This window comes from Oryzias latipes, chromosome 15, assembly GCF_053564925.1.
Source record: "Oryzias latipes strain Hd-rR chromosome 15, Olatipes_Hd-rR_3.1".
NCBI lineage: Eukaryota > Metazoa > Chordata > Actinopteri > Beloniformes > Adrianichthyidae > Oryzias > Oryzias latipes.
This window is the reverse complement of record NC_136251.1, coordinates 6636896-6661212: the sequence shown is the minus strand read 5'-3', so window position 1 is coordinate 6661212 and position 24317 is coordinate 6636896. Positions and strand designations below refer to the sequence as shown.

Genomic DNA, 24317 nt, shown 5'->3' with positions numbered 1-24317 from the left:
ACAAGCTATATTTTTTGGTTTACAGTTAAGACAAAACTCCAAAATCAGGTAACATGCTTGAATATGTGACAGAGAATAGAGATGGAGACATTCCCCTGATCACCCCAGGCCTCAAAATAATTACACACACCCCTGCGGGGATTGATGTTCTTCTTTGGTTAAAAAACAAACAAACAAGACTTTTGGTTATGCATGCTGTTTGATAAAGGGAGTGATTACTTTTCAGTCATCTGAAAAGGAAGAAGACCTTCTTTCATCTGTGGCCCTGAAAAAGGAGGAACAGAATCTGACAGAACCAGCCTCAAAAGTCGGCCGTGAATTCCAGCATCTAGTTAGGGCTTAAAACCAACAGCTTCATAACAGATCGGTTCTGTGCTCTGTTAGAACAACGACAACAGAATCGCTGATGTAAACGTTTCATCTGCTCTCACTCAGCTGAAGATCTGTTAGGAGGACTGGATGCCTTCATGATGAGTGAAGCTATGAAACCACCCGGAAAACATAACCCAGAAGACAACAGACTGTTCTGCACATGTTAACTTCATGCTCATTATGTTCAAAAGATGTATTTTCTGCCAAGACTTGACTGAAGACACATCATTCGTCTCAGTTTACACACTCGGCCCTGCGGCTCGGTTTCTGACTCACTGTAAACCAGACGGACTCAGATGGGGTTGTGTGACTCTAAGTGGCACCAGAATATTCGTTTCTATAGAGCAAAAAACATTTCCGTCTTACCACAAAACCAAACATGAACCACTGCTGGAGTCTCTGACAAAACAGAAAGATTTTTCCTTTCAAGGATTGGCAGAAAACAGTCAGATTTAAAGCGCTTTGCCATAAAAAAAATCTTTGGCTATTAAGGAAGACATTTAAACACAGATTCCAGGCTCAAATCCAGCATGTTAGGCTTTTTCGGCTCCTAATTTCAACATGTCTTTGTGCTCTAGAGGTTGACTGCTAGCGTGAGGAAAATCCTTTTATTCCTATAGAAAACAAAATAGGCTTGCTCTACGCTTAAATCTAAATCTGTAAAATAAAAATAAAACCCACATAAATTCACCCCGAGAGCAACAAAGTGGAAAATTCAGACAAATGCATAAGATCAAGTGTTTGTGGGAGAGCAGAGAGTAGTTTATTAGGCTTTTAAATGAAAGAGAATAAGACTAAAAGTATCTGTAGGCTACGCTGAACATTTCTGTAAGAAATCTGTCTGTTGCCTTCAAACATTTCAGCCAATTACTGTAAACAGCATCTCAACATATCAATAATGATCACTTGATTGGTGTCATTTCTATACTTTCAAGCAACAAAACAACTCTTTTCCATTTCATTGAAAGAAGAAAGGGTTGTCCATCTGCAGATCTGTGCCTCAGAGTTAAGAAGGATTCAATGGATGCATGATAAGCTTTCCTTGATCAGAATGATAGGAAGTTGTTTAGTTTGGTTGATTTTCACTTTTCACTTGCTGACAGTGACAAAACCTTTCCTGACCTTTTTACATTTCACTAAAAGCACTATAGAGATGGACAAAGCAGTAACTTTGTCCCTGTTGGGACAGCTTGCTAACAGTTGTAACCCTTGTTCTACACTGAAAAAAAAGACCTGTTGGATTGACATAAAAAAATCATGGACAGCGGTTGCGCGCAAAAAAATCATGTTGAACCAATATAATTATTGCTCATAATAAAATCATGTTCTACTGTAATGAATGCTTCTTTGTTTCTGCACCTAATAATTTTACATAAACAAACAAGATTTTATTATGTCATTTACCATAATTTTTTCAAACATTTAAAACACTATTATTTGTTTGAAATTACCTACATAGTTCATTTAATTTATAAATTATTTTAATAAAATTTAAATTGAAAAATAAAATTGCAATTGCAGATTATTATTTAAAGCAAATACTTTCTTGTGCATTATGAAAATCCAATGAACATATGACACTGAACACAAATTTCAGATTTAACTTTTTTATTATCTAAACTTGAAAAATATGTTTACAGTGAAGCATAAAATGACAAATCACAATAAATTGGGCTTGCCATTTTTATTAAACAGAAGATAACAGAGCCAAAGCAAACAGCTGGAATCCCTTCTTAGGAAAAAGTTAAACTATTTAAAGGTCATTTTATTCAAAGAGTCGGATCTTTAAGCCTGAAACCTTAGACACCACTTTGCCTTATAACTCTAATACAGTTTTTTTTTGGATTACCTCAAAGGTGTGTGACGGAATGTCCAAGGGAGAGAACCCAAGAGCAGGAAGAACGACCCAAATCCAATAGTTCACTCGAAGGGACTTAAATGCCAGAGAACCATAACACCAGAGCGTAGAACGAAGACGCTCCGACACAGAAACAAGATCAGACACTGCATAAATAGACAAACCAATCAACATAATACAGAACACCTGTGACCAGCGGGAGAGCTCAAGAAGGGAAGGGCCTCCAGGAGATCATAGCAGGAGCAAAGTCACGGCCCCATGACAAGGTGTTTCTGAGATGAGGATGGTAATCAGATTTGTGCTGTAAATAAGGCCAAAAAAGCCTTGGCATCTGCCACTCAGACACTTGGTGGGTCGACCACCACAGCCTGGGAGATGTGGACCACGAGAATGTCCTCTTCCTCACCACTGCCAGTTTCCATTAGGAGGGAAATTCCCACCGTGGTGTCCTCGATTGCCTCCTGGATTGCTGCATGGTCTTCATTCTGAAGAACACAGAAGATATTTGTGTGCACAGTTCACATTTGAAGTTTAGTTAAAGCGTCTAGATTACACAACTCACCTATACTTTGAATAAACCCCTGAACTTGCTTATATTGGCGAGAAGTTCAGCAGTCTGAAATACAAAGAGTCAAAAAATTTTAAATTCACATGAAAACTTTGGAAAAATAAAATTCTTACCCTTGGCTCATCAATAAATGTTATAGTTACTGTGTTAACAAAATCATTATATCCTTAGTGTCATGTTAACAGAGGTAGTGGGATAACTGATCAACCATCAATTTCATTATTTATTATGTATGTATATCTCTGCATAAAAGGTGCGTGTAAAGAGTAGGGCTGGCAATCTTGGTTACCTCCCGATTCGATGACAATCCAGGAGACAATAATTCCAGTAATATATAGTAAATGCATGGTGACCCACCTGACTCAGTGAAGACTGGAGCATGGACCCCAGCATGATCAGGGAGGAGCAGTTGGAAGTGTTGTGTGATGAGCTCTGTAATCAGGACAGAGGTTTATTAGTTACATTTCAAATATATATAGAGAGTGAGACTTCCACAGCTTTGTTGTATCATTTTAATAACTAAACATGCATTGGTTTGAAATAAATAGCTGCAAAAATATTCTGAAGAAATTAGACCAGAAAGAACATTAGACACCTCCTCCCCCCACAGGATTCAAACCAGGCTTATGAGAACCCGCGAATTTTGAAATGGAAACTGCAAAACTAAACTAGCAGATCGGGAGTGGATAATCCCCCCCACCCATAAAGGATTCCCATATTAATTTATCACAAATGGGAGGAATATGTGAAGTAGGATTACAGACATTATTATAAGGCAGTAAACTTTTTACTACACATTATACACTTGTTCCAAAAGGACATGAATATTTTCACTCAATTAAACTCTCAAAGCTAAAATAAAAAATATGTTCAGCATCATAGAATGAAAACAAAGCTCTGATTGAAACCAAAGATTTATGTAAACTGGACACACCAAACGCATTCTGTGCACGAGACGCGCACGGAGAATGATTGACAGCTGACTGAGACAGAAGTGCGGTGCTGTTTGCTGGTCAAATAATGCTGTCCTTAAACTAGCTCATGGTGGAACGGTATGGAAAAACTAAATAATGACAATAGTAATGATAGCTTCTCACATTTTCCTTCAATTTCGGTCTCCACAACGCAGAATTTAGCAAAAAGAAATCCACTTAGTGACGATGAAAATTCCCCTGGCAGAGTTTCTGCCTGTGGAAAAAAAAAGCCGTGCCCACAAGCGCCCACTGCCCTCTGTCAAAAGCGAATTCCTACGGCATAACTACTCACCACTCTTCCCCGTACATCATTTGAAATCACCGCGTTTACAGCTGAATCTGCCTGCGACGTGAAAGTACAATTTACCGCGCACACACACCTCCCCCTACCTGCCGTCCGAGGGCTGCGGCCGGCAGGGACAAAAGTGGCGCGCAGAGCCTTAACTTTGATAACTACGACAAAAGTGGATTACAAAGCTCTTCCCCGTGGAAAAAAATAACACTAATGATACATTTACGCCTTCCACTTTCTTAAATTAATTTGTTAGAGTAAATTAACTTACCTTTTTTAAGTTCCTCCAGCCAGAGCAGGTGCTTGTAGCTTCTCTAAAATGGCTGACTGCAAAGTTTCCCCTCCTGGAATTCTTCTTCACCGATGGGGTTTACTGATCCAAAATTAAGGGGCAAAGGATCAAGCATAACTATTTCATGTTTTGTCAACATGATTTAAATATATAAAAGTAACACAGCAAGAAATGATGTGTGATTTTCAAGATTATATTCTGTTTCGAAGGTAAACATAATTTGTTCATATTAAACAAACATGTTTACTATTTGTAAATTGAACAACCCCACTTTTCCCGTTTTTTCAGTGTATTATAGGCACTTTAACATCGGGAGTTGGGTCATCTAGACCCACTAGACAGTGCTCTGAACCTTTTTTCTTCAATGATTTGTGATCTTCACTGGTGTCCATGGATTACATGAAATCTTTCCACCTTTATCCACCTTTGTCATGGTAGGGAGAACACGTCAATGGAAGGGTGGGAGTCATCTAAGATAGCACAAGGGTTAAAGGTTAATTAGCTTTTGCCATCTTGACCTGATGTGACATCAGGCCAGAACAACCAGTTTCATAACTCCAACTGTTGTAGACATAAATCTAGCCTCAATGGTGGAAGACATTTTTGGAATCAGTTTGTAAATATGTCTTTTACTTTTGTAAAGTCTGCCTTTTTTCCATTGAAAAGACTGATGTAACATAAAAAAGTCAAAAGGTCACCTGTAGGCTGATCTGGCTCCAGTACTTTACTTTTGAACCTGCCTCAAACAGGAAGTCATTTAGGTTAACCCATTTGACTTAAGCTCGAGTAAATAGACTGTTGGACCCCTCCCACCTCACGCTCTAAACAGGAAGTACCCGCTGGCTCCAAAAAGCCAGATTCAAAGTCAATTACTTCTGTTGAATAAACAGTTATTATTCTATTATTTTATTCGAACATTTGTTTCATGATTTTTTTCTGTACATCCAATTATTCAAGTTATAAACTGACCAGTCAAATGCCCCAATACGTACGTGTTCTCATGACATTTGAAACGTCTGACAGATTCTCCACAGCCCATTTTCAAGTTGTAGGGGTGTGGACTTCCAAAAGCTCACTTCTAATTGGAAAGAATGGTTGCCATAGAAACTCAAATAGGCTCGAACCAATCACTGCTTACTGACGTTGGCTGGCTTCAATGTGGTGGCGTCCATATCGCAAAAAAATAGCAACTGAGTTGACTTCACTTCATTGGAGCTGGAAAGTCTTTTTCTATGGGTGACGTGACACTCACTCTGTTATGTTCTCTTATACAGTCAATGGTAATTCCAGTCATAGTTATGGTAAATGGTAAATCCATACTAATACTTATATAGCATTTACTAACAGTTTATTTACTAAGGCCCAAAGTGATACAGCTCTCTAGAACTGAGGGGTTAAGATGTGGCCCTCTGGTTTTCAGCTTTTTTCACCTTGAATGAAACAAATTCAAAAATTTAAAGACTTTGTCTTCCTTTATTTCCCCCTTATCTTTCTTTACCATGCATAACAAATTCTGTTGAGTAAACACGCCAAACCGGGGCAGAGAAGCAGAGATGATAAAGTAACCAGTACTGATAAATTCTCAGACTTTTTGTATAACCACTAATCAGGATTCAGTAACTTTGAATCTTGACATAACTTTGAAGACAACACCTGATGTGTCTCTTCAGTTTTTTTTAAACTTTAAGATCTAAATATTCAGGACAGACCTTTCACAATGAAAAAGGTACCAGACAATATTGAATGAATGGATGTTTTAGGTCCAAAGATAAGATCATCAAATGCACAACATTATCTAGCCCTCCGTGAGCACATGAGGGTCTGTGACCACGGTTTGTAGCTTCCCCACAGAACTCTTCTGAGATCAAGAAATTGCCAACCACCCTGACTGCTGATCATTAATTAGACATGCAGTATTTGGGCAGAAACTTACAGTTCAGCATGGCGGCAGGTGTATTATAATCTGTACCTCATGTTAGGCACAAATATTAGCAGTTTTTCTTGATAAAGGGGGCGTGTCAATGCAAACATGAAATCATTTGTCTGAGTCCTGAAGTTTCTGAGAAACTGGGTCATTCAGAAGTAGCAGCATTTCTGTGTTACATCACACAGGAATGCTTGGTGTGCTTCTTTTAGCAGAACTTGCTTTGACGCTCTGCTTGTTGCACTGGGTTGTCAGACATGGCCCACAGGCGCACACACAAGGGCTTCCTCCTCTGATTAGGATAAAGCTAAGGTTGATAATCCATTAAGATGCACCTCGACCGATTTGGTTTTGGGTAAAGCAGAATGCGACTCTTCAAACATCCTACAGCATCCTGCCTCTTTTAAATCCCATTTTGTAATGGCAGCTAAATCTCAAGCAAAAGCTGGGATAATCCTTTTAACTTCAGCAAGCTTCCTGCGCGGACAGAAGAGATATTATGAAGCTGTTTTTTGCTATCTGTGCTGCAGCTTTCACAACAAAAAAATCCCTGGAGGGCTCCTTTAATTTGAAGCAACAGCTCAAAACATTCTGATGCTTGTCAGGAAAGCCTGACGTAAAGTTCACAAAGATTTTGTTTATTCCTGCTTTCCATTTTTGTCACACAGAGGAAATGCATTTCTCTTTGTTATGTGAAAAATTGCTGCCCGCTAATAGTGTAACGCGAGCAGGGTTTCCTGCAGCGTTTTAGTGGCAGCAGAGCGGTGAGAAATCACAGTAATGTCGGGCATGGTGTCACATTTTATTTGGCAAAGTCGGCCGCTCAGCCTCACCCAAAACATTTCTATCGAGGGGCGCCAGTTTTGTCATGTAAAGATGTAATGAACACAGACTTTTGCAACTCACACACAGCTGCTGGACCTCTGCTCGCCCCTGGCACTCACACTGCACCAGAGCTGCCTCGACACCTGAGAAGCTGTTGCTGATCCCGTTTATGCGAATGAGATTAGACGCAAACTGGATCAGCACCAGAAAAAGACATATTGCTTTGGTTTTATCAGATTAAAAGAAGGTGAGTCACGCTGAAGCATGCAGAGGCAGCTTTAATGCTCAACAGATGCAATGAAACCAGGCCTTCAAAAACAATCCTCCGGCTCCTTTTCACCCAAACACCAGATTATGAATCATTACTCCTTCTGATTATCAAGCTGCGTAATTACAAGCCTGCAGCTGCTCAGCCTGATCTGACACTTCACATCACTGCTCCCACACTGATCACATCCTTAAAAACTATTACTCTGTGTGCATTTCAGCACACTCCCTGCCATAATATCACACAGGCTTTTTTGAACCTTGTGTGCTTTTATTTTTTACAAATTAAAATTTGAGAATGTCTTTAACCCTTGTGCTATCCTATACACTTTAGCGTTGGGAGTTGGGTCATCTAGACCCACTAGACAGTGCTCTGAACCTTTTTTCTTCAATGATTTGTGATCTTCACTGGTGTCCATGGATTACATGAAATCTTTCCACCTTTATCCACCTTTGTCATGGTAGGGAGAACACGTCAATGTAAGGGGGGGGGGGGGGTCATCTAAGATAGCACAAGGGTTAATTCAATTTGAGATTTTAAGTTCACAACTGGAGTTTTTAGATTCGAGTGGTCTAAATTTTTCCAAATCCTTCTGAGTGTTTCTTGGCGGTTTCTGCCTGCTGTTGCATCACATCTGGGCTGAATGAGCAGAAGATTTACCCGGACCATGTTGATAGTGACTGCCCATCAAAGCAGGGGCCACATGTAGACCGCTGCCTGTTATGCTCCACAAAGAAAGATCAGGACACTTTCATTTGTCTTAATCTCAAAACCCTCTGGTAAATTAGCAGAATAAAATGAGAAGCTGCCTGGCGAGTGTTTACACTGGTTGTTGTAATTCTGAGGTCATTTTGACTCAAATAAATTGAACATCTGCAGTGATCTACACAACTCTTGAAGCTCAATGATGCCCTCTTGTGGTTTAAATCCTGACAACGCACTTCAAAAAAATACTTTTTAAACTTTAACAGAAATGATTCCAAAAACTGAGTAAAAATTAAAATTGCATCTTGAAGTGATGTGTTTCTGAAACAGAGACACTTGCTTTTCTTTATGCTTTTCATAAACTGACAGTTTTTCAATCTTAAAAAAATATGTCTCACTGACATTTTATCTAATTTTTAATGAAATCAGATTAAGTCACTGGTGCCAAACTGCAGCTCTAGCAGTGAAATTGTGAATTAGCACACAAAGGAGGAACACTTTTGCCTCGACTCCCTGAGCAGCTTTGCTCTATCAAGGTCTTACGACTGTCCGGGAAGTTGAATAAAAGAAATATTTGTTTTTCAGATGGTAAGCGCGGCTACAGGTTGATATTTTTTCTAGCCAATGGCAGCTAAGGGTTCCTAACTCCAGTGCTAAATGTTGTTGTGGTGGAGCCGGTTCTTAAAATTATAATGCATTTTGTGGAACAAGCTTTAAATTTGGCTTGGATGTGCCTTAGGATCCCCTCTTTCAGACAACCACGTTTGCCACAGGAACAAATCCATCAGAGGAACAGATCATGGTGGACGTTTTGGAGACAAAGGCAGGGAAGCAGATGGAGATGGTTTGGACACATTGAGAGGAGGAACAGTGACGATGTTGGGAAAATGATTCTAAGAAAGGGGTCTAGAGGAAGATCGAAGAAGAGGTTCATGGATTTAGTGAAGGAGGACCTGAGGGGCGTTGGTGTGGTGGCTGGATGAATGAATGGATGATTTGCTTTTACATTACTGAAGCCGGAAGGCAAAGAGTGTTTACAAAGACACTGATCACATTTTCATGTTCCAATTTATTGTCCACTTTATTGCATCAATATGTAAATGATTCATATATAATTATTTGATGATATAAAACATTTCAGTCTGTGATAAATGTGCATTGTGATAATGTATATTAAAAAGTATTTTGTTTTTATTCTAACTTTCTTATTAAAGGTGCTTTATTTGATCAATCCAGTTTCATTTTCTTCTGAAAGTCTTGAGATTTCAAAATACAAAATTCTTGTCAAAACCTGTACTGCACTGTCCTTTGTATCATTTACAGTCCTTTAAAGTATTTTAACAAATAAAAATGCAGTTATTTGTGATTTAATCAATTAAATCTCTTTTTTTTAATCACCCACAACTGTCCACAAGCGTACCGTTACGTAATCCCAACAGAAACATTCAGACGGTGACAGACGGATGCTTTTGCACATGAAAAGTCTTCTTTTACTGGAGCTCGCTCTTTAATAACTCCACTCATTTTTTTCACTTTCAACAACAAAAAGGCACATCTGACATGGGAGCAACAGCTTTTATAAAAACATATGATCTCAGTAAACCATTTGAGGACCTTCCAAATATAAGCTCTTAGGTAAACCAGGAATCAGTTCCACAGGAAACTGGGATGGTTGGTGGGATCAGAATAACAAAAGTTATCAGCCTGATGTAGACCTGAACAAAGTTCGATGCAGCTACATTCTGAGTGTCTGCTTTTGCTTGGTGACAGTTCACTGAACTCCGTCTCCATATGATTGTCATGCAGCAGGTCAAAGCATGATGATAAAAACAGGTAAAGAAAAGGAGTGGGTCTTCTTGAGGTTGGGCATGGCTGCCATCTTTTGTTCACCTGGGTACGGGAGGAAGAGGAGGAGCTCCTCTCTCCTTTTTACCAGGACCTACAAAAACACAAGCAGCAGGATTATTTTTTCAATTGGTGGTACTTTAAAATGATAAATGAAAAACTTTTTTAACTCTTTTACACTGGAGCTGTCCCCAATGACAGGAAATAACACACACTCCTGGAATTGCCACAACTTTTCAATCCTTTGTGTACGTATCCTAACTCCAACTTAAAGCTGAGAAAAGCTGCTTTGTGCTGATACATTGGAGGAAATAATTATTTGATCCTTTGCTGATATTGTACGTTTGACCACTCAAAAATAAACTGACCATCCGTCAACCTGACTGTAGATTCACCTGAACAGTGAGAGATAGAAAATCCCTAAGAAAATCCAAAACCCTACTTTAAAGAATTTTTATACCTTTATTATTTATTATTAAGTTAAATAAGTGTTTGAACCCTCTTATTGGAAAGACTTAGTACTTTGTGGCCAAACCCTTGTTATCAGCACAGAGGTCAGAGGTGTCTTGCAGTTGATGATCAGGTGTCTCCAAATACCAAGAGGAATTTTGGTCCACTTTTCTTTACAAATGACTTCTACATCATTAGCAACTCTGAGCTTCAACTGTCTCCATAGGTTTTCTATAGGATAGAGGTTCAGAGACTGGCTGGACCGCTCCATGACCTTGATCTGCTTCCCCTTCAGCCATTCCTTGGTTGTCTTGTCTGTTTGTTTTGGGTCGTTATCCTGTTGGAAGACTCATCCACAACCCATGTTAAGCCTCCTGGTGGAGGCAAGGAGGTTCTCACTCAGGATTTAATGGTACATGGCTCCGCCCATTCTCCCATCCACACAGTGAAGTAGCCCCAAAGCATAACGTTTCCACCTCCATGCCTGACAGTGGGGATGGTGTTCTTAAGGTCATAGACAGCATTTGTTTTCCTCCAAAAGTGACGGGTTGGTCTCATCTGACCACAGCATCTTGTCCCAATCACTGTAAATCATGAAGGTGTTGATTGGCAAACTTCAGGCAGGTTTGAACATGTGTCTTCTTAGGTAGCGAGACTTTGCGAACTCTGCAAGATGTCAAACCACTGCAGCATGAAGTATTCCCAATGGTTTTCTTGGTTACTGTGGTTCTAGCTGCTTTGAGGTCATCAACTCCTGCTGTGTTTTTTTTTTGGCCGATTTCTCACTGTTCTCATGGAACCCCCCAGGTTAGATCTGGTTTGGAGCCCTTGACCTAAAGGTGAATTGATGGTCCTGTTCTTGTATTTTGGCACCAACAGCTGTCAGCTTAACCCCCAGCTTCTTGCTGATGGTTTTGTAGTCTTGTACAAGTCTGTAATCATCTGCTGAAAACTCTTAAGCCTTTCTCTTGTTGGAGAGTTTGGAGTCTGACTGATGGACTGATTCTGTGGACAGGTGTCTTTTCTATAGGTAATTAGTTCAAATAGGTGCCTTCAATTCAGGTGACAGGTTGATTGGGATAGGCTAATTGATCTGTGTCAATCAGAATGCTTAATGGTTACTATGTGATCAAATACTTATTTCCCTCAATGAAATGCAAACAAATGTATACAAATTCTTTAAAGGTGATTTCTTGATATTCTTTGTGATTTTCTATCTCATTGTTCAAGTGAATGCTTTGTAGGGTAAACGCACAATATCAGTCAGGGGATCAAACACTTTCTTTCACTGTATCAGCGCAAAGCTCCTTTTTCAGCTTTCAGAACCTGTTTGAACTATGGTAATTACGAAACTACAGCTTCAGTGTGTAAGAGTTAATTAGACCATTCTACAGCAGTACTACATGTGATGACTTGGAGCTGTAAGCTAGCGGTTTTTGGGTATGTCAGCTTAGTAGGCCAAACAAGCCTGCTTCTTGTCCTTAGAGCTCCCTTGGCTCTCATTTTTACGTACTAAGGAAGCCTACCTAAATGGCAACCAGAGCTTTCTCTATACTGGTGTTCTGTACTGATTTATCTCTAGCTACAAACTTGGATCTGACAAAGCCATAAAAAATATTCAAAAGATAAACAATACTATTATTGCGTGAGTACAAGAGCCATTCACCTTTGCCATCTGTCTTGGCAAGTTTGCTGGGGTAAGTCTTGGGAGAAGACACGTAAGGTTCAGGCGGAGGAAAGTCTGACACCGGTTGGAAACTGAACCGACTCTCCCATTCGTCTGTTCACATGCAGAAAGATAAAAAGATGAGGTCTGTTTTAGAGCGACTGACATTATTAAACTGTATTAGACTCACCCTGAAACTGGTTGTGGTGAGAGTTCTGGAAGCCATTTCCCATGGGTGGTGGAGGAGGAAAGGATACTGAGCCCTGTCTGTCTGGCGGCGGTGGAGGTCGGCCACCAGGGCCACCACGGGGTGGGTCTGGACCTGGCCGACTAGGAGGAGCGGGTACAGGTGGAGATCTAACGCCAACATTACGACCTGTAGGAGGCGGAGGGGGAAGAGGACCTTGACAGAAAAATAAAAGGATTCAGAATTTGTCTTTGGACTTTGATGCTGCAGTGAAAGGAGGACGTGTTCTGTAAAGTCATCCTGATCAGAGAAGACTCTCACCTGAGCGTGAAAATGACTGGTTCTTTCCAAAGGGTGGTGGTCTTTCAGATGGTGGAGGAGGCAGATTTCCTGCCCGACCAGGTGGGGGTGCTGGACTGTGACTGATGAAGACAAACTGCTGGTTAATTTATGCACGTTCAACAAGGTATTTTCATCCATTAGAGAGTAAAAGAATTTTTGTTTTTTTATTTAAGTGATCTAATTTGTGAGAACGCAACTGTTAATGTTAAGACAGCAGCACGTTTAAAATCGATTGTTTTATGGGGCAATGAGAGGTGGATGGGGAAAAATTATAGGTCAGATCAGGTGATTTTGAGCGTTGAAGTGAGTTTTCACACAGCTATAAGAGAAACACACAGCATCATAATACCCAAAGCAGAAACTGCTGCTAAACAGCAACTTGAAAATGTAATAAAAGCAGGTTTCTAAATCGAGTGGAGGAGACTCAAAACAGTCACTTAACATTCTAAATGTTAGGTCGAAAGTTATGTGCCCAAAAACTCATGCCTAAAGTTTAACAAGCTGCATTTGCATGAACTATAGGACTTTTCATACCATTCTATTAAGACCAGGGAGGCTCCTCCCTGCTCTTTGAGATCTAAAGCCTGGTGCTCCAGGATCAGGTGTGCTTGGTGAGTAAAACCCAATTGTTCAGTAGCAGGTAAAGCACGCTGGCCCAGCAGTTACAGAGATGGGAACAAAGTGGAGGCGTTTGGTCTGAATGCTGGGCGCCATCAAGCAGAAACTCCGAACATTTGCTGTCTGGAGGGAGTTTTAGCACGATGGCATTACTTCAGAAAAATAACCGAATGAAAGCCCCACCATGGCTGTGTAGCTGCAGTGTCACTGTGACTTTAAGAGTCTGAACCTTTTCAGACTTGCGGCAGACATGTTGAGAGCAGACTAAAGCTGGGCATCGTGAAGTCTCCAAAGAGGACTGGGGGGTGGCTTTTTCCCCTACCTGTTGAGGGAGCTGTTTCTTTGGGGCAAACGGGGTGTGCTCAGCTCATCCCCTCCGCCGGGGCCTGGAGGGAGCGGGGGAGGGCCTGGTCGTCCTGGTGGCACAGGGGGTGTACCCCCAACAGCTGGTGGTCGACTCGATGAGGAAGGAGACGGTCTAGAATTGGAAGAGGGAGGAGGGGGTGGGGGCATGTCACGGGGCATAGATGGACGGAAACCTCCTGCTGGGGCTGGAGGCGGGGGCGGTCGGTCATCTGGAAGAGGAGGCCGTCCTCCAGGAGCCGCGGGTAAAGGAGGTCTGCTGCCATTGGAGGGTGGTGGGGGTGGAAAGGATCCTGGCGAGGAGCTTCTTGGTGGGGGAGGAAGGGGCCCGTGCCTGCCTGATGGCACACTAGGTGGTGGCATCGCACATGCGGGGCTCGGTTTGGGTCCTCCGGGGAGTGAGGATGGAGGTGGGACACCACGAGACTGGAAGCCCTGGGAAGGTCTTGGTGTGTTTGGTAAGGGAGGGGGGCCCCCTCCTGGAGAGTCCTGCCTTGATGGCTGACCTGGGCGGCCCCTCGGAAGATCAGGAGGACTGCTACGGGGAACAGAAGGAGCACCTGGGAGTTTAGGAGGGCCAGAGGGGCTACCGCCTCCACCATAGGAACTGGGGCCGCCAGGGCGAGCCCCTGGGGGGAGAATAGGTCCACGACTGGGTCCTGAATCTGAGAAAAACATGAAAACAGGAAGAAATGAAGATGCATCCTGAGAGACGATCAACATCCAGGATTTGAGTCACTTTTACCATTAGACTCTCTGTTTGCTGCAGACCTCAGTTTTGGCATCCCCCCTGCAAAAAGGCCCCCTAAACCCCCAGGTGACCCCCCACCAAAACCTCCTCCTCCACAGCCTCCGCCTCCTCCTCCTCCTCCTCCTCCGCCTCCACCACCACCTCCTCCTTTGGGTTCTACCAAAGAAGAAAAGATACAGAAACAGTCCGTTTAGTTTTTTCTTTTTACTTTAGGATAATCAGATTTTCTTAATTGATGAGAAAGATCCTCACAGTACGTTCAAGTTACACCTTTACGTTTTAGAACATGTGTTTGTTTAGTGAAACTGAAGGAAGGTTTATTCCTTGTGCTATCCTAGGCACTTTAACATTGGGAGTTGGGTCATCTACTGTAGACCAGTGGTCCCCAACCACCGGGCCGGGCCGCGGGAAATTTTGGCACCGGGACGCACAGAAATAAAAAATAATTTCCATTTTATTGTTTTTTTTCGAAAAAAACGTTTTATTTTGAAAAGTGACCAGATTCTCTCTGTTACATCCGTCACCCTTAACGCACGTCTAAGTCGCGACACAAAACATCACGTGATACACCCCGCTAAAGTTAAACCCAAACAACCAAAATGAGCAAAAAACAAACTTCTTTAGAAAGTTGCTTTGACAAGGGGAAACGGTCCAATGAAGGGACAGAAGAGGAACCTGCACCCGCTAAAAAAGGGAAATCTGCCTTTAACAGGCAGCAGTCCGCGGTGAACAAAAGGTTGGGGACCACTGATCTAGACCCACTAGACAGTGCTCAGAACCTTTTTTCTTCAATGATTTGTGATCTTCACTGGTGTCCATGGATTACATGAAATCTTTCCACCTTTATCCACCTTTGTCATGGTAGGGAGAACACCTCAATGTAAGGGGGGGGGTCATCTAAAATAGCACAAGGGTTAAAAGGTTTAATATGTGTTTGTATTCAGTGATTAGGGTGAGCACATTGTGGATCATGTGTAAAATAGCTGAAGATAATAAGCTAACTATCCTAACAAGCTAACCATAAAATGACATAGAGATACTAAAAACAATTTTTCATTTTTATCTTTGCATTCGTGCAAAGATAAAAATTCATTCAAGTACAAAGATTCATTAACTAGCCAGGCTTGTTTCTGAACTTAGTCTCCTGTTACCTGAACAAAACCAGCTCCTCTAACAGGATTCTTTGTTTTGTCATCGTACTTTTACTTACAAGCACATGAATGCTGGTGAGGTATAATTTACTTTTGCTGTTGTGATAGATCATACTGTGGTTTTAAGTGTAGCATATTTAATTTTATTTGTTTGAAATAAAGCCTTCTTCTCCATGTATTGTGGGATTTTCTGGTTCTACCCAGGAGCAAATAACTTACTCTCAAATACGGGCCCGCTGCGGTCATTTGTTACAGCTTTCTTTAACCGGGCGCCTTTGCATATGTCAGACAGAAGAGCGCCCCTTCCCTGCTGCTCTGAGCGGTTCAGCGCTGGCTTCTCTGTGTTCGCCTGAAATGAGATCCAAACACGTCAAGAAAGAAAAAATGAATGATCAATTTGAATAAAGATGATTTTATCTTATTCCTTTAATTATTTCACCCAGAAATGATATAAGAGATACCTACTCTAAAAGTATGGGTGCATTCTTTGAGAAAGTTCAATCATTTTAAAAGGAAATTCAAAAAGTGGAATAATTGCAAACAGATTAAAATATTTCAAGTCTGTATCTTGTAACCTTTCTGTTAATACCGTACACATAAGTTATACAATTTTGTGTCTTTTAATGAAAACATATGTTTTCAGTAAAGGGCTTCTGATAACTATGTTGATGTTTTTGCACTCTGGACTTGAGTGGAACTCTTCATTCATGGATACTCTGCAGCATGGAGGCCACAAGCCAGTGGAGCTGTGTAGGTCTAATGGAGCTTTAGGTTGCCTTTTATTTTCATAACAGATTTTCTGTCAGGTTCAGGTCAGGTGAGTTTTCCGGCACTAGCACAGTAACATTGTGATTATGGTACCATCTTTTGGTTCCTTTGGCAGAGTGGGCAGGGTACAAGTCCTGCTGGAAAATAAAAATCAGCATCTCCTTAGTTTGCCAGCGGAGGGCAGCATGAACTCGTCCAGTTTCCTGTTGGATGTTTGCTATGACTGTGAACTTCAAGATAACACAGTGAACCAACACTAGCAGATGACCAACCATGACTGATGGAAACTTTTCACTAAACTTCAAGCCACATGAAATCTGTGTCTCTCCACTCCTCTCTCCACTCCTCCACTGAGACTTTATTTTCCGAATGAAATCAAAAACTTGTTTTCTTTTCCTTCTTTAGCCCAGGTAAGACGCTTGTTATGTTTCTGGTTCAGGAGGTGTTTGACGTGAGGAATCCAACATCTGTAACCCATTCTTTGACACACCAACTTCGTCCTCAGTCCATCCTTGAGATGCCCCGCTAAATTCTTGACTAGATTTTGGTCAGCAGTCCTCCCAAAGCTGCAGTACTCTCTGTTGCATGGCAGTTTTTCCTTCCACACAAGTTTTTTGTTGATACGCTTGAATACAGCACTCTGTGAACAACCGGCTTTTGTGGTTTGTCCTCCATGAGAACAAACGTCTTCTGGACGTCTGTCAGGTCAACAGTCTTTCTTGTGATTGCCCACACTGAGACCATCAAAGGCTCAAGAAACCTTTGCAGATGTTTGGAGTATATTAGCTGAATGTGGGAGTTTCCATCAATGAATTGTTTTAAAACACTTTTAATTTTTTCAAAAATAACGACAGTTTGGGTTTTCATTACCTGTCAGCCACAATCATCCAAAAGCTTGACTGACGACTTTGACTTTACGATGTTCAAATATTATCACATGTTCCTTTATTTCGACAGGAGATCAGGTTCATTGACATGATTGATCCGCTAGATGTCTCTGGTAGGCGGACAGGGGTCAAACAGACTTACAAGATTGAAGGTCGGAGGAGGGGGAGGCCCCGGGGGCGGTGGGGGCGGGGGGGCTGGCATGGCTTCGCTTTACTCTATCACCACTGGCTGCCGCACCCTGGAGGAAACACAACAGTGGTTAAAACAAAGCGTGGTTATCGGTATTTATGGTTCTCACTGACTGAGAAGTTCTAAATAACACGAAAGATCAACTAAAAAACAGAAATCTACCAGTTTGTCTCCAGTGATTTACGCTCAGAATAGCAGAAATTCTCAGGCACATGTTTGCATCTGCGCTGGGGAGGGAAAACAACGACTCATTTCACCTAAAAGTACAAGTTTTTTTGTAATGTCGTTTCAGGTTTTAGGAGGATTCACGCTCGACTGGCGGCTGCCCTCATGTGGCTTTACATGTTGGTGACAGTCTCACTCTGACAGGATGTCAGGATGTGTACAGGCGGCTTTGGCCTGAGCCGGAAATGCAAAGCTTCAGCTGCAACTCTTCACATTTTGTTGTTTAGATTACATTTAAATAATTTTAAAGACAAAAAGAAGAAAGACAAGCTGAAAACTGAAAACAAGTGAATAGAAGGACATTGCAAAGGCAGTTGTGTGTAGAATCAAAGGTAAAATTAATAAATCATTTGACAGAATGCTCCATAGAATAAAGTTCTTTCAAAATAGGTTTTAGAATTGAGGTTCAAAAATCTAAAATCTTTATTTTTTTGTTTAGCTTCTTGGATTCAAAGCACAGGTCCATAAAAGCTGGTCTTTAAAAGCATAGAATGTAACAGCAATGATGACATACCTCATGAGCAAAAACAGAGAAATGTGGGTTTGTTTTGTACACCAAAGAAGCTTGGGGTGATAACCATAAAAAAATTATCAAATTGTTACTTTGTTTATAGTGAAAGTTTTGTGTTTTATCTAAATGTTGTTGGTTAAGCTCTGTTCTTAATATTTTTTGTCTTATTTTCCCTTTCGGCCTTTGCATAATGCAAATAAGTAACATAAAAACATCCACAGTGGATGATGTGGGTCTGCCATTCATTTTCAACATTTTCCAAATCTTCACTATGGAGAAGTCTGCTTTTTCATCACTTCTGACCCTTTTTTTTACTTCTGGAATCTGGGAGCATAGGTTCTGCTTAAACCTTGTGCTATCCTAGGCACTTTAACATTTAGAGTTGGGTCATCTAGACCCACTAGACCAGGGGTCGGGAACCCATGGCTCGCGAGCCATATATGGCTCTTTTGATGGTCACATGTGGCTCGCAGACAAATCTTTAATTATAGTAATTTTTTTTTCATTAGACCAGTCCTTCTCGGGCGCGATGCGATGCCAGAGGCGAGCAGTAGTAGCGGTGCTTAGAGAGAGAAATCTGCGCCAGCGCTATCAGTTACTATTATCTATTATTTCACAGAGTTTGTACCAGCTGGAAACCTGTGAATTGCCGTGCCTAAAACTACGCGCTCCCGTCTCTGAGAAAGAGCGCGCAGATGCGGGGACGGGATGTGTGAGGAAGAAAGCAGAGGGTGGGGGTGAGGGATTGTGGGGACAGGCAGCAGGTGAATCGCGCAGGGATTGTAAAAACGTAAAACCCGCTTCCCGTCACTCACTGCAGCGTGTGAGTGTGTTTGGCTCCCCGTCTGCATGTGATCAGTCTTTGTCACATCTACAGAACATTCAGACCTACGATGACGTTTAAAGTATCAACGCCTGAACGAAGCAGAAACTCACCACGTATCAACCAGACTAGACCATCAGCAAAACTACCACGAGAAATACTCATCATTTATTAGCAACAGCATAACAATGTTATTAAAAAGAATCCACAGACTTATTGTACTTTAAAAATGTTGAAATTAAATCAAATGCACACATTCATTTGTATATTTAGTTTTAAACAAATTGTCGCGGACTGAGTTGGGTGGCTGTTGGGCCGCGTTAAAAGTTCTGGAGTTCATTGAACGCGTCAAGCAGAGATCTGATTGGCCCTCAGTTCTGTCGCTCAGCCTGTTGTTAGGTAGTTTGGACCAATGGGGTTCAGCTATGGGCCGAATAAGGGAAATGGGAGGGGCTGGAGCGGGAGCAGGGGAATATAAAGTTGGGAGAAGCGCTCTCGTGTCGGCGGGAGAGATTCAGGAGTTGCTGAATGAATTGTACGGCGTTTGTTGCGGTCTGCAGTAATCGGAATAAAGAACTTTAAAAGAGGTTAAGTCTCCGTGCCTTAGTGTGGGGAAGGGACACTACATTATTGTATGGCTCTTTCGAAATTACATTTCAAAATATGTGGCATTTGTGGCTCTCTTGGCCAAAAAGGTTCCCGACCCCTGCACTAGAACCTTTTTTCTTCAATGATTTGTGATCTTCACTGGTGTCCATGGATTACATGAAATCTTTCCACCTTTATCCACCTTTGTCATGGTAGGGAGAACACGTCAATGTAAGGGTGGGGTCATCTAAGATAGCACAAGGGTTATGCAACACCACTTTTAACTGATCTGCACTATAACTACATAAAGATGGTCTTTAAAGTACCAAGTTACTGTATTTTAGAGTCAACCCCATGACCAGCTCTATTTTAAAGGGAGAATTTCATATTTTTCCACCTTTGTGAATACTTCTGAACCATGAGCAGCTTTTTCCAAAAGAGGTTTTCCAGAATAAAAGCTGTACCATCAATTCCTGGTCTCATCCAGCTGTCAAGAGGCTAGCCACAGAGCTGAGCTATGCAGCATAGCGTAGATGGGGATGTGACAAAGACTCTGGTTGTGGCATCTCAGGTAAAGTCCCTATTAGCCAAAAAAATAAAAAACCCGTAGGTTTATAGGGTACAGTTTCTGCAGAGCAGCAACTCCGAAATTCACCTCTGATTTGATGGCTAGGACCATTGGCATGAAGTAAGCCCATCCCCACTCCCCATCACCCATCAGTTTACATGCTCTCCTGCTAGCTGACAACACCTCACAATCGGAACCTAACATTACCGGTGAAACAAAAATGGCGGCCAATATCAGATCTATCCAAGCGTACAGTTTAGATCCAGATTCCCGCTCAGACGAGGAAAACCAAAGACATATATGTGTCTATTTGTCTAACTAAGAACAGGTTAAAAACAAATTTTCCTCAGTGTGGGTCTTTAATTGCTAAAAAAACATCTGCCTTACTAATGTGTGCAACAACATACGGGACATTTACTAAAAAACACTACAATTGACAAACGCTACTTAAAAGTCCCAAACTTTACATTCAGGTCAATAGTTCTCTTAATAGCTGAAATTTCAACCACAATTACTGTACACAGGCCCAGATTTAGACAGCCCCGCTATGGAGTGCAGGTAGAATATCAAGAGGGTGGGGGGCAGTCTGGGCTTGCTGAGAGTTTGGGGGGTCAAATCCCTCCAAGGCCCAAAAATGCTCAGTTCATCCATTTATCTATCGACTCCTTTGATCTTTGATCTAATTTTTTTACAATGGGGCAAAAAGCCTAGTAACCACTGATCTCCCCTAACCCTTTTGCTATCTAAGATGACCCCACCCTCACATTGACGTGTTCTCCCTACCATGACAAAAGTGGATAAAGGTGGAAAGATTTCATGTAATCCATGGACACCAGTGAGGTTCACAAATAATTGAAGAAAAAAGGTTCAGAGCACTGTCTAGTGGGTCTAGATGACCCTACTCCCAATGTTAAAGTGCCTAGGATAGCACAAGGGTTACAAAGATGAGAGATGCCTGTACATTTCATCATAGGTATACCTCAACTATGGACAAAATGAGAAAAAAAAACATTTTTACTTTAGAGCTTTGCTAAGATAAGAATAGTCAGCAGGACATTGCAGTCAGTCAATGGTATTGTTCATTGAATAACTGAGGAATAAAGGCAAGCTTAGAAAAAGTGTCCAGACAGTGCCTTGACACGTGAATGCTAAAAGATTGAGAGACATTAAAAGAAAGCTGTACAAAAAAAATATTCTCATGAAAATAAAGGATCTTTCCTTTAACACTCTTCCTATACTTTGATTTTCCTGCAAAAACAAACATTTCTGACCAAAAAATGTAAGGAGAAGCCAAATGTGCACACACAGAAGGTTAAGATAGAAAATCTCATCAAATAAAACTTCCACGTTTCAGAATGGAATGATGCACCATCCATGTCCCAAAACTTAACATTAGTTTTTTGGGGGTTTCCTGCTGCCTGGAAAATAAAATATTATGTTTGTCCCATCAAGATGGGAAAACTCCTCTGTGGACATGACCCTTTGACCTTTATGCAGGGAACTTAAATCACTTTGCAGCAAATTTGTATTTTCCTCACTACAAAAACAGACCCCCTAGAATTAACTACAAAAAATCTTGAAAATTAAAACATCTTCTGTAACCCTTGGGCTATCCTAGTTACTTTAACGTTGGGAATTGGGTCATCTAGACCCACTAGACAGTGCTCTGAACCTTTTTTCTTCAATGATTTGTGATCTTCACTGGTGTCCATGGATTACATGAAATCTTTCCACCTTTATCCACCTTTGTCATGGTAGGGAGAACACGTCAATGTGAGGGTGGGGTCATCTAAGATAGCACAAGGGTTAAATAAGCAAAAAAAAAAAGATTTTACTAAGAATTCTTGATTTAAAAAAAAATACATCAAGTCACTACAACATGTTTTCTCCGACTAAAATTAAAAACTTTTCTTGGAAGACAAAAATTAAGGTGTTTTTGCCTTTTTTCCTTCAAAAAAAGTTCTTTTGACTTTCCTAAAACTCAGTTTTGCAGTGCTGCCTTTCCCTGTTCTAGTACTGCAGCTGCAGTTTATGCTAAAAAATGATTTAACTTGGACCGCTAACACTAAGTTTGAAGGCAGAATTATCAAGGTGCCTCACAAATGAGTAGGACAAATGATGAAGACTTTGATTTGATGAAGAATGTCACTTCCTGTGATCAGCTTGAGACCATTTATGTCTTTTTTTCCCAAGAGATCACAGAGAACGGGTTACAGCCTTCATGTTAAGTGTTTTAGTTGGCAGTGTTCTTGTCCTGCTTCTCACTTCAGAGTCACATGCGCCTCATCGGATCCCCGAGTGGCCTCGAACTTCCTGTATGCTGCGACAAACAGGAAGTCACCACGCAGCTCCAGCACCTCAGCCTTCCGGTTGGCTGGATGATGATAAGTCACCATCACAGCCTCGTTCACATTCTGACTTGGTTCCTCTTACTGACTCATTCCTCCACTTTATCACCTCTCTTTCTCCTTCCGCTTGCTTATCTTTTTTTTTTTTTTTTCAGTCTTGCCATGCGGCGGTTTTACGAGGCTTCTTCTCTCATTAGTTCTGATTGTGTAAAACTTAATGAAACAGTTGAAGTGGAAGTTTGTGGTTCATCACACAGAAGCAACACAACTCTAAAGTGAGCTGAATCTGTAAAGGTTGACAAAGGCACTGTGACAATTCACAAAGGAAAATTGGCGTCTAAATGAAAAAAAAGCATAAATGCAGGAGCCTATTTAAATTACACAGCACACAGAAAATAGAATACTGAGACGATCACTTTCATACAAAAAAGGTTTTCAATAGCCAGGATCTTTGGAAATTTTCGTAAGAAAATTATGAGCTTTGCACTGATTTGTGGTTCATTTGACATCAATCTTTTCTAATTACAGCAAGTGTCTATCTATATTCAGACCGAGGTGGTGCCGCACAACAGACGGCCCTCACCAGACTCACATGGTACACACCAACCACAGCATAGAGTATCTGATGCTTAAAGTGTTTCTTGACTTGATGAGATTTTACAGATTCAACTGCAGCAAAGACCATTCCTGAAAAGAAATCATTAGTCATTACTATCCTTTTTGCAAAGTACCAACTCAGTTGTATCTGACCAACCTTTTAAATCACGTGTCAAACTCAAGGCTCGGGGGTCAAATGTGGCCCGCCATGTTATTTTACGTGGCCCGCAAGAGCATAAAAGTTTTTAATTTATTCAAATAAAAATTTTCTTTTGTTGATTACATATTATTTATGTGTAGTTGCTGTAATTAATCAATGTTTGCAGGTCTTATGTCTGTGCAGACAAAATGTTACATGTGTAATAAATGTTCTTTCTAGCTCCTCTTTATGTTATTTTTCTTTATTCACTTGGACAGTTTTATCCTTCATTAATGGAGTTATATGTTTTAATAAGCAGACTAAATTTAAAAGGATTCATGCTAGACTGACAAGCAAACATATGTTTTCTGTGTCATTGTCACTTTAAAAAGTTATAATAAATAATGAGTTATTTAACATTAAGGAGTAGGTACATTTATTTTTCATTACATTTAGTTACATGTATAAGTTATATCCGGCCCTTTGAAGACAGCCGCTATGCGGATGTGGCCCTCTGTGAAAATGAGTTTGACACCCCTGGTTTAAATGAAGGAGGGATGTTTCTAGTGCATCTTCTCTTCATGCTTTGTTGGTTTTCTGCCGTCCTGGCATCTCAAAAGGCCTTTAAAGTTTATGATCTGACTTCATGCGCAGATTTATCTTGATTTATGACACAAAGTTTTTCTTTTTTTTGACAGCCAGCTTTAGATGGATGTGCCACTGTGATTTTCTGTTTCTCCAAACGTAGACAACTACGATGAAACCTCTTTGTAAACGTACGTTTCTAAAAATTCATCTTGTAGTTTTCACCATCGTCAACAAGAAACGTTTCTCCATCAGCCCCTGTGCTTTCCAGATGACATTCTCACATTCACCAACACCAGCAGCAGGCTAGTAAACGGAGGGTTCGTCATTAGTCCTAACGTTTCCTTCATTGCAGCGCTGCAATAAGTACTGAACACACTACAAAGGCAAGAGAAAAGAGTTACGCAGAACTGAAGTGACAACATTTCTATTAATCTGATCATTGCTCCTGCAGACTCCTTTGGAGTGACGTCACACGTCTGCCATTTTGGGAGTCAAGCACACATTGTTTTGATAAATCCGACGGACAAAATCTTTAGTGTAAGAGAAAATGAGAAATAGCCACCAAATCTCATCATGGTCCACATGCATCCCTTTTGGTATTTCACAACGACGAAATCAAAATTTCCACAGGATG

General features: G+C 41.0%; 1 protein-coding gene and 1 long non-coding RNA gene across 4 annotated transcripts in view; both read right to left on the bottom strand.

Annotated features, from left to right (window-relative positions):
* Positions 1 to 1963: 1963 nt before the first annotated feature.
* On the bottom strand, positions 1964 to 4612 carry LOC111948840 (uncharacterized). Its single transcript, XR_002874830.2, has 4 exons — positions 4336 to 4612; positions 3156 to 3230; positions 2793 to 2846; positions 1964 to 2715 (listed from the first exon to the last, which is right to left on the bottom strand). It is a non-coding gene; the product is annotated as an uncharacterized LOC111948840 (long non-coding RNA).
* Positions 4613 to 9132: 4520 nt separating this feature from the next.
* Positions 9133 to 24317, bottom strand: part of wipf1b (WAS/WASL interacting protein family, member 1b) — a 32430-nt gene continuing 17245 nt past the window's right edge. For all 3 annotated transcript variants that reach the window (XM_023963368.2, XM_023963367.2, XM_023963370.2), the window contains 8 exons: positions 17249 to 17345; positions 15671 to 15800; positions 14295 to 14456; positions 13509 to 14214; positions 12548 to 12648; positions 12230 to 12442; positions 12040 to 12153; positions 9133 to 10017 (listed from right to left, as the gene is read on the bottom strand). In XM_023963368.2, coding sequence (XP_023819136.1) covers positions 9965 to 10017; positions 12040 to 12153; positions 12230 to 12442; positions 12548 to 12648; positions 13509 to 14214; positions 14295 to 14456; positions 15671 to 15800; positions 17249 to 17308 — 1539 coding nt within the window. In that variant the 5' untranslated portion in view covers positions 17309 to 17345 and the 3' untranslated portion in view covers positions 9133 to 9964. The remainder of the gene's footprint in view (positions 10018 to 12039; positions 12154 to 12229; positions 12443 to 12547; positions 12649 to 13508; positions 14215 to 14294; positions 14457 to 15670; positions 15801 to 17248; positions 17346 to 24317) is intronic.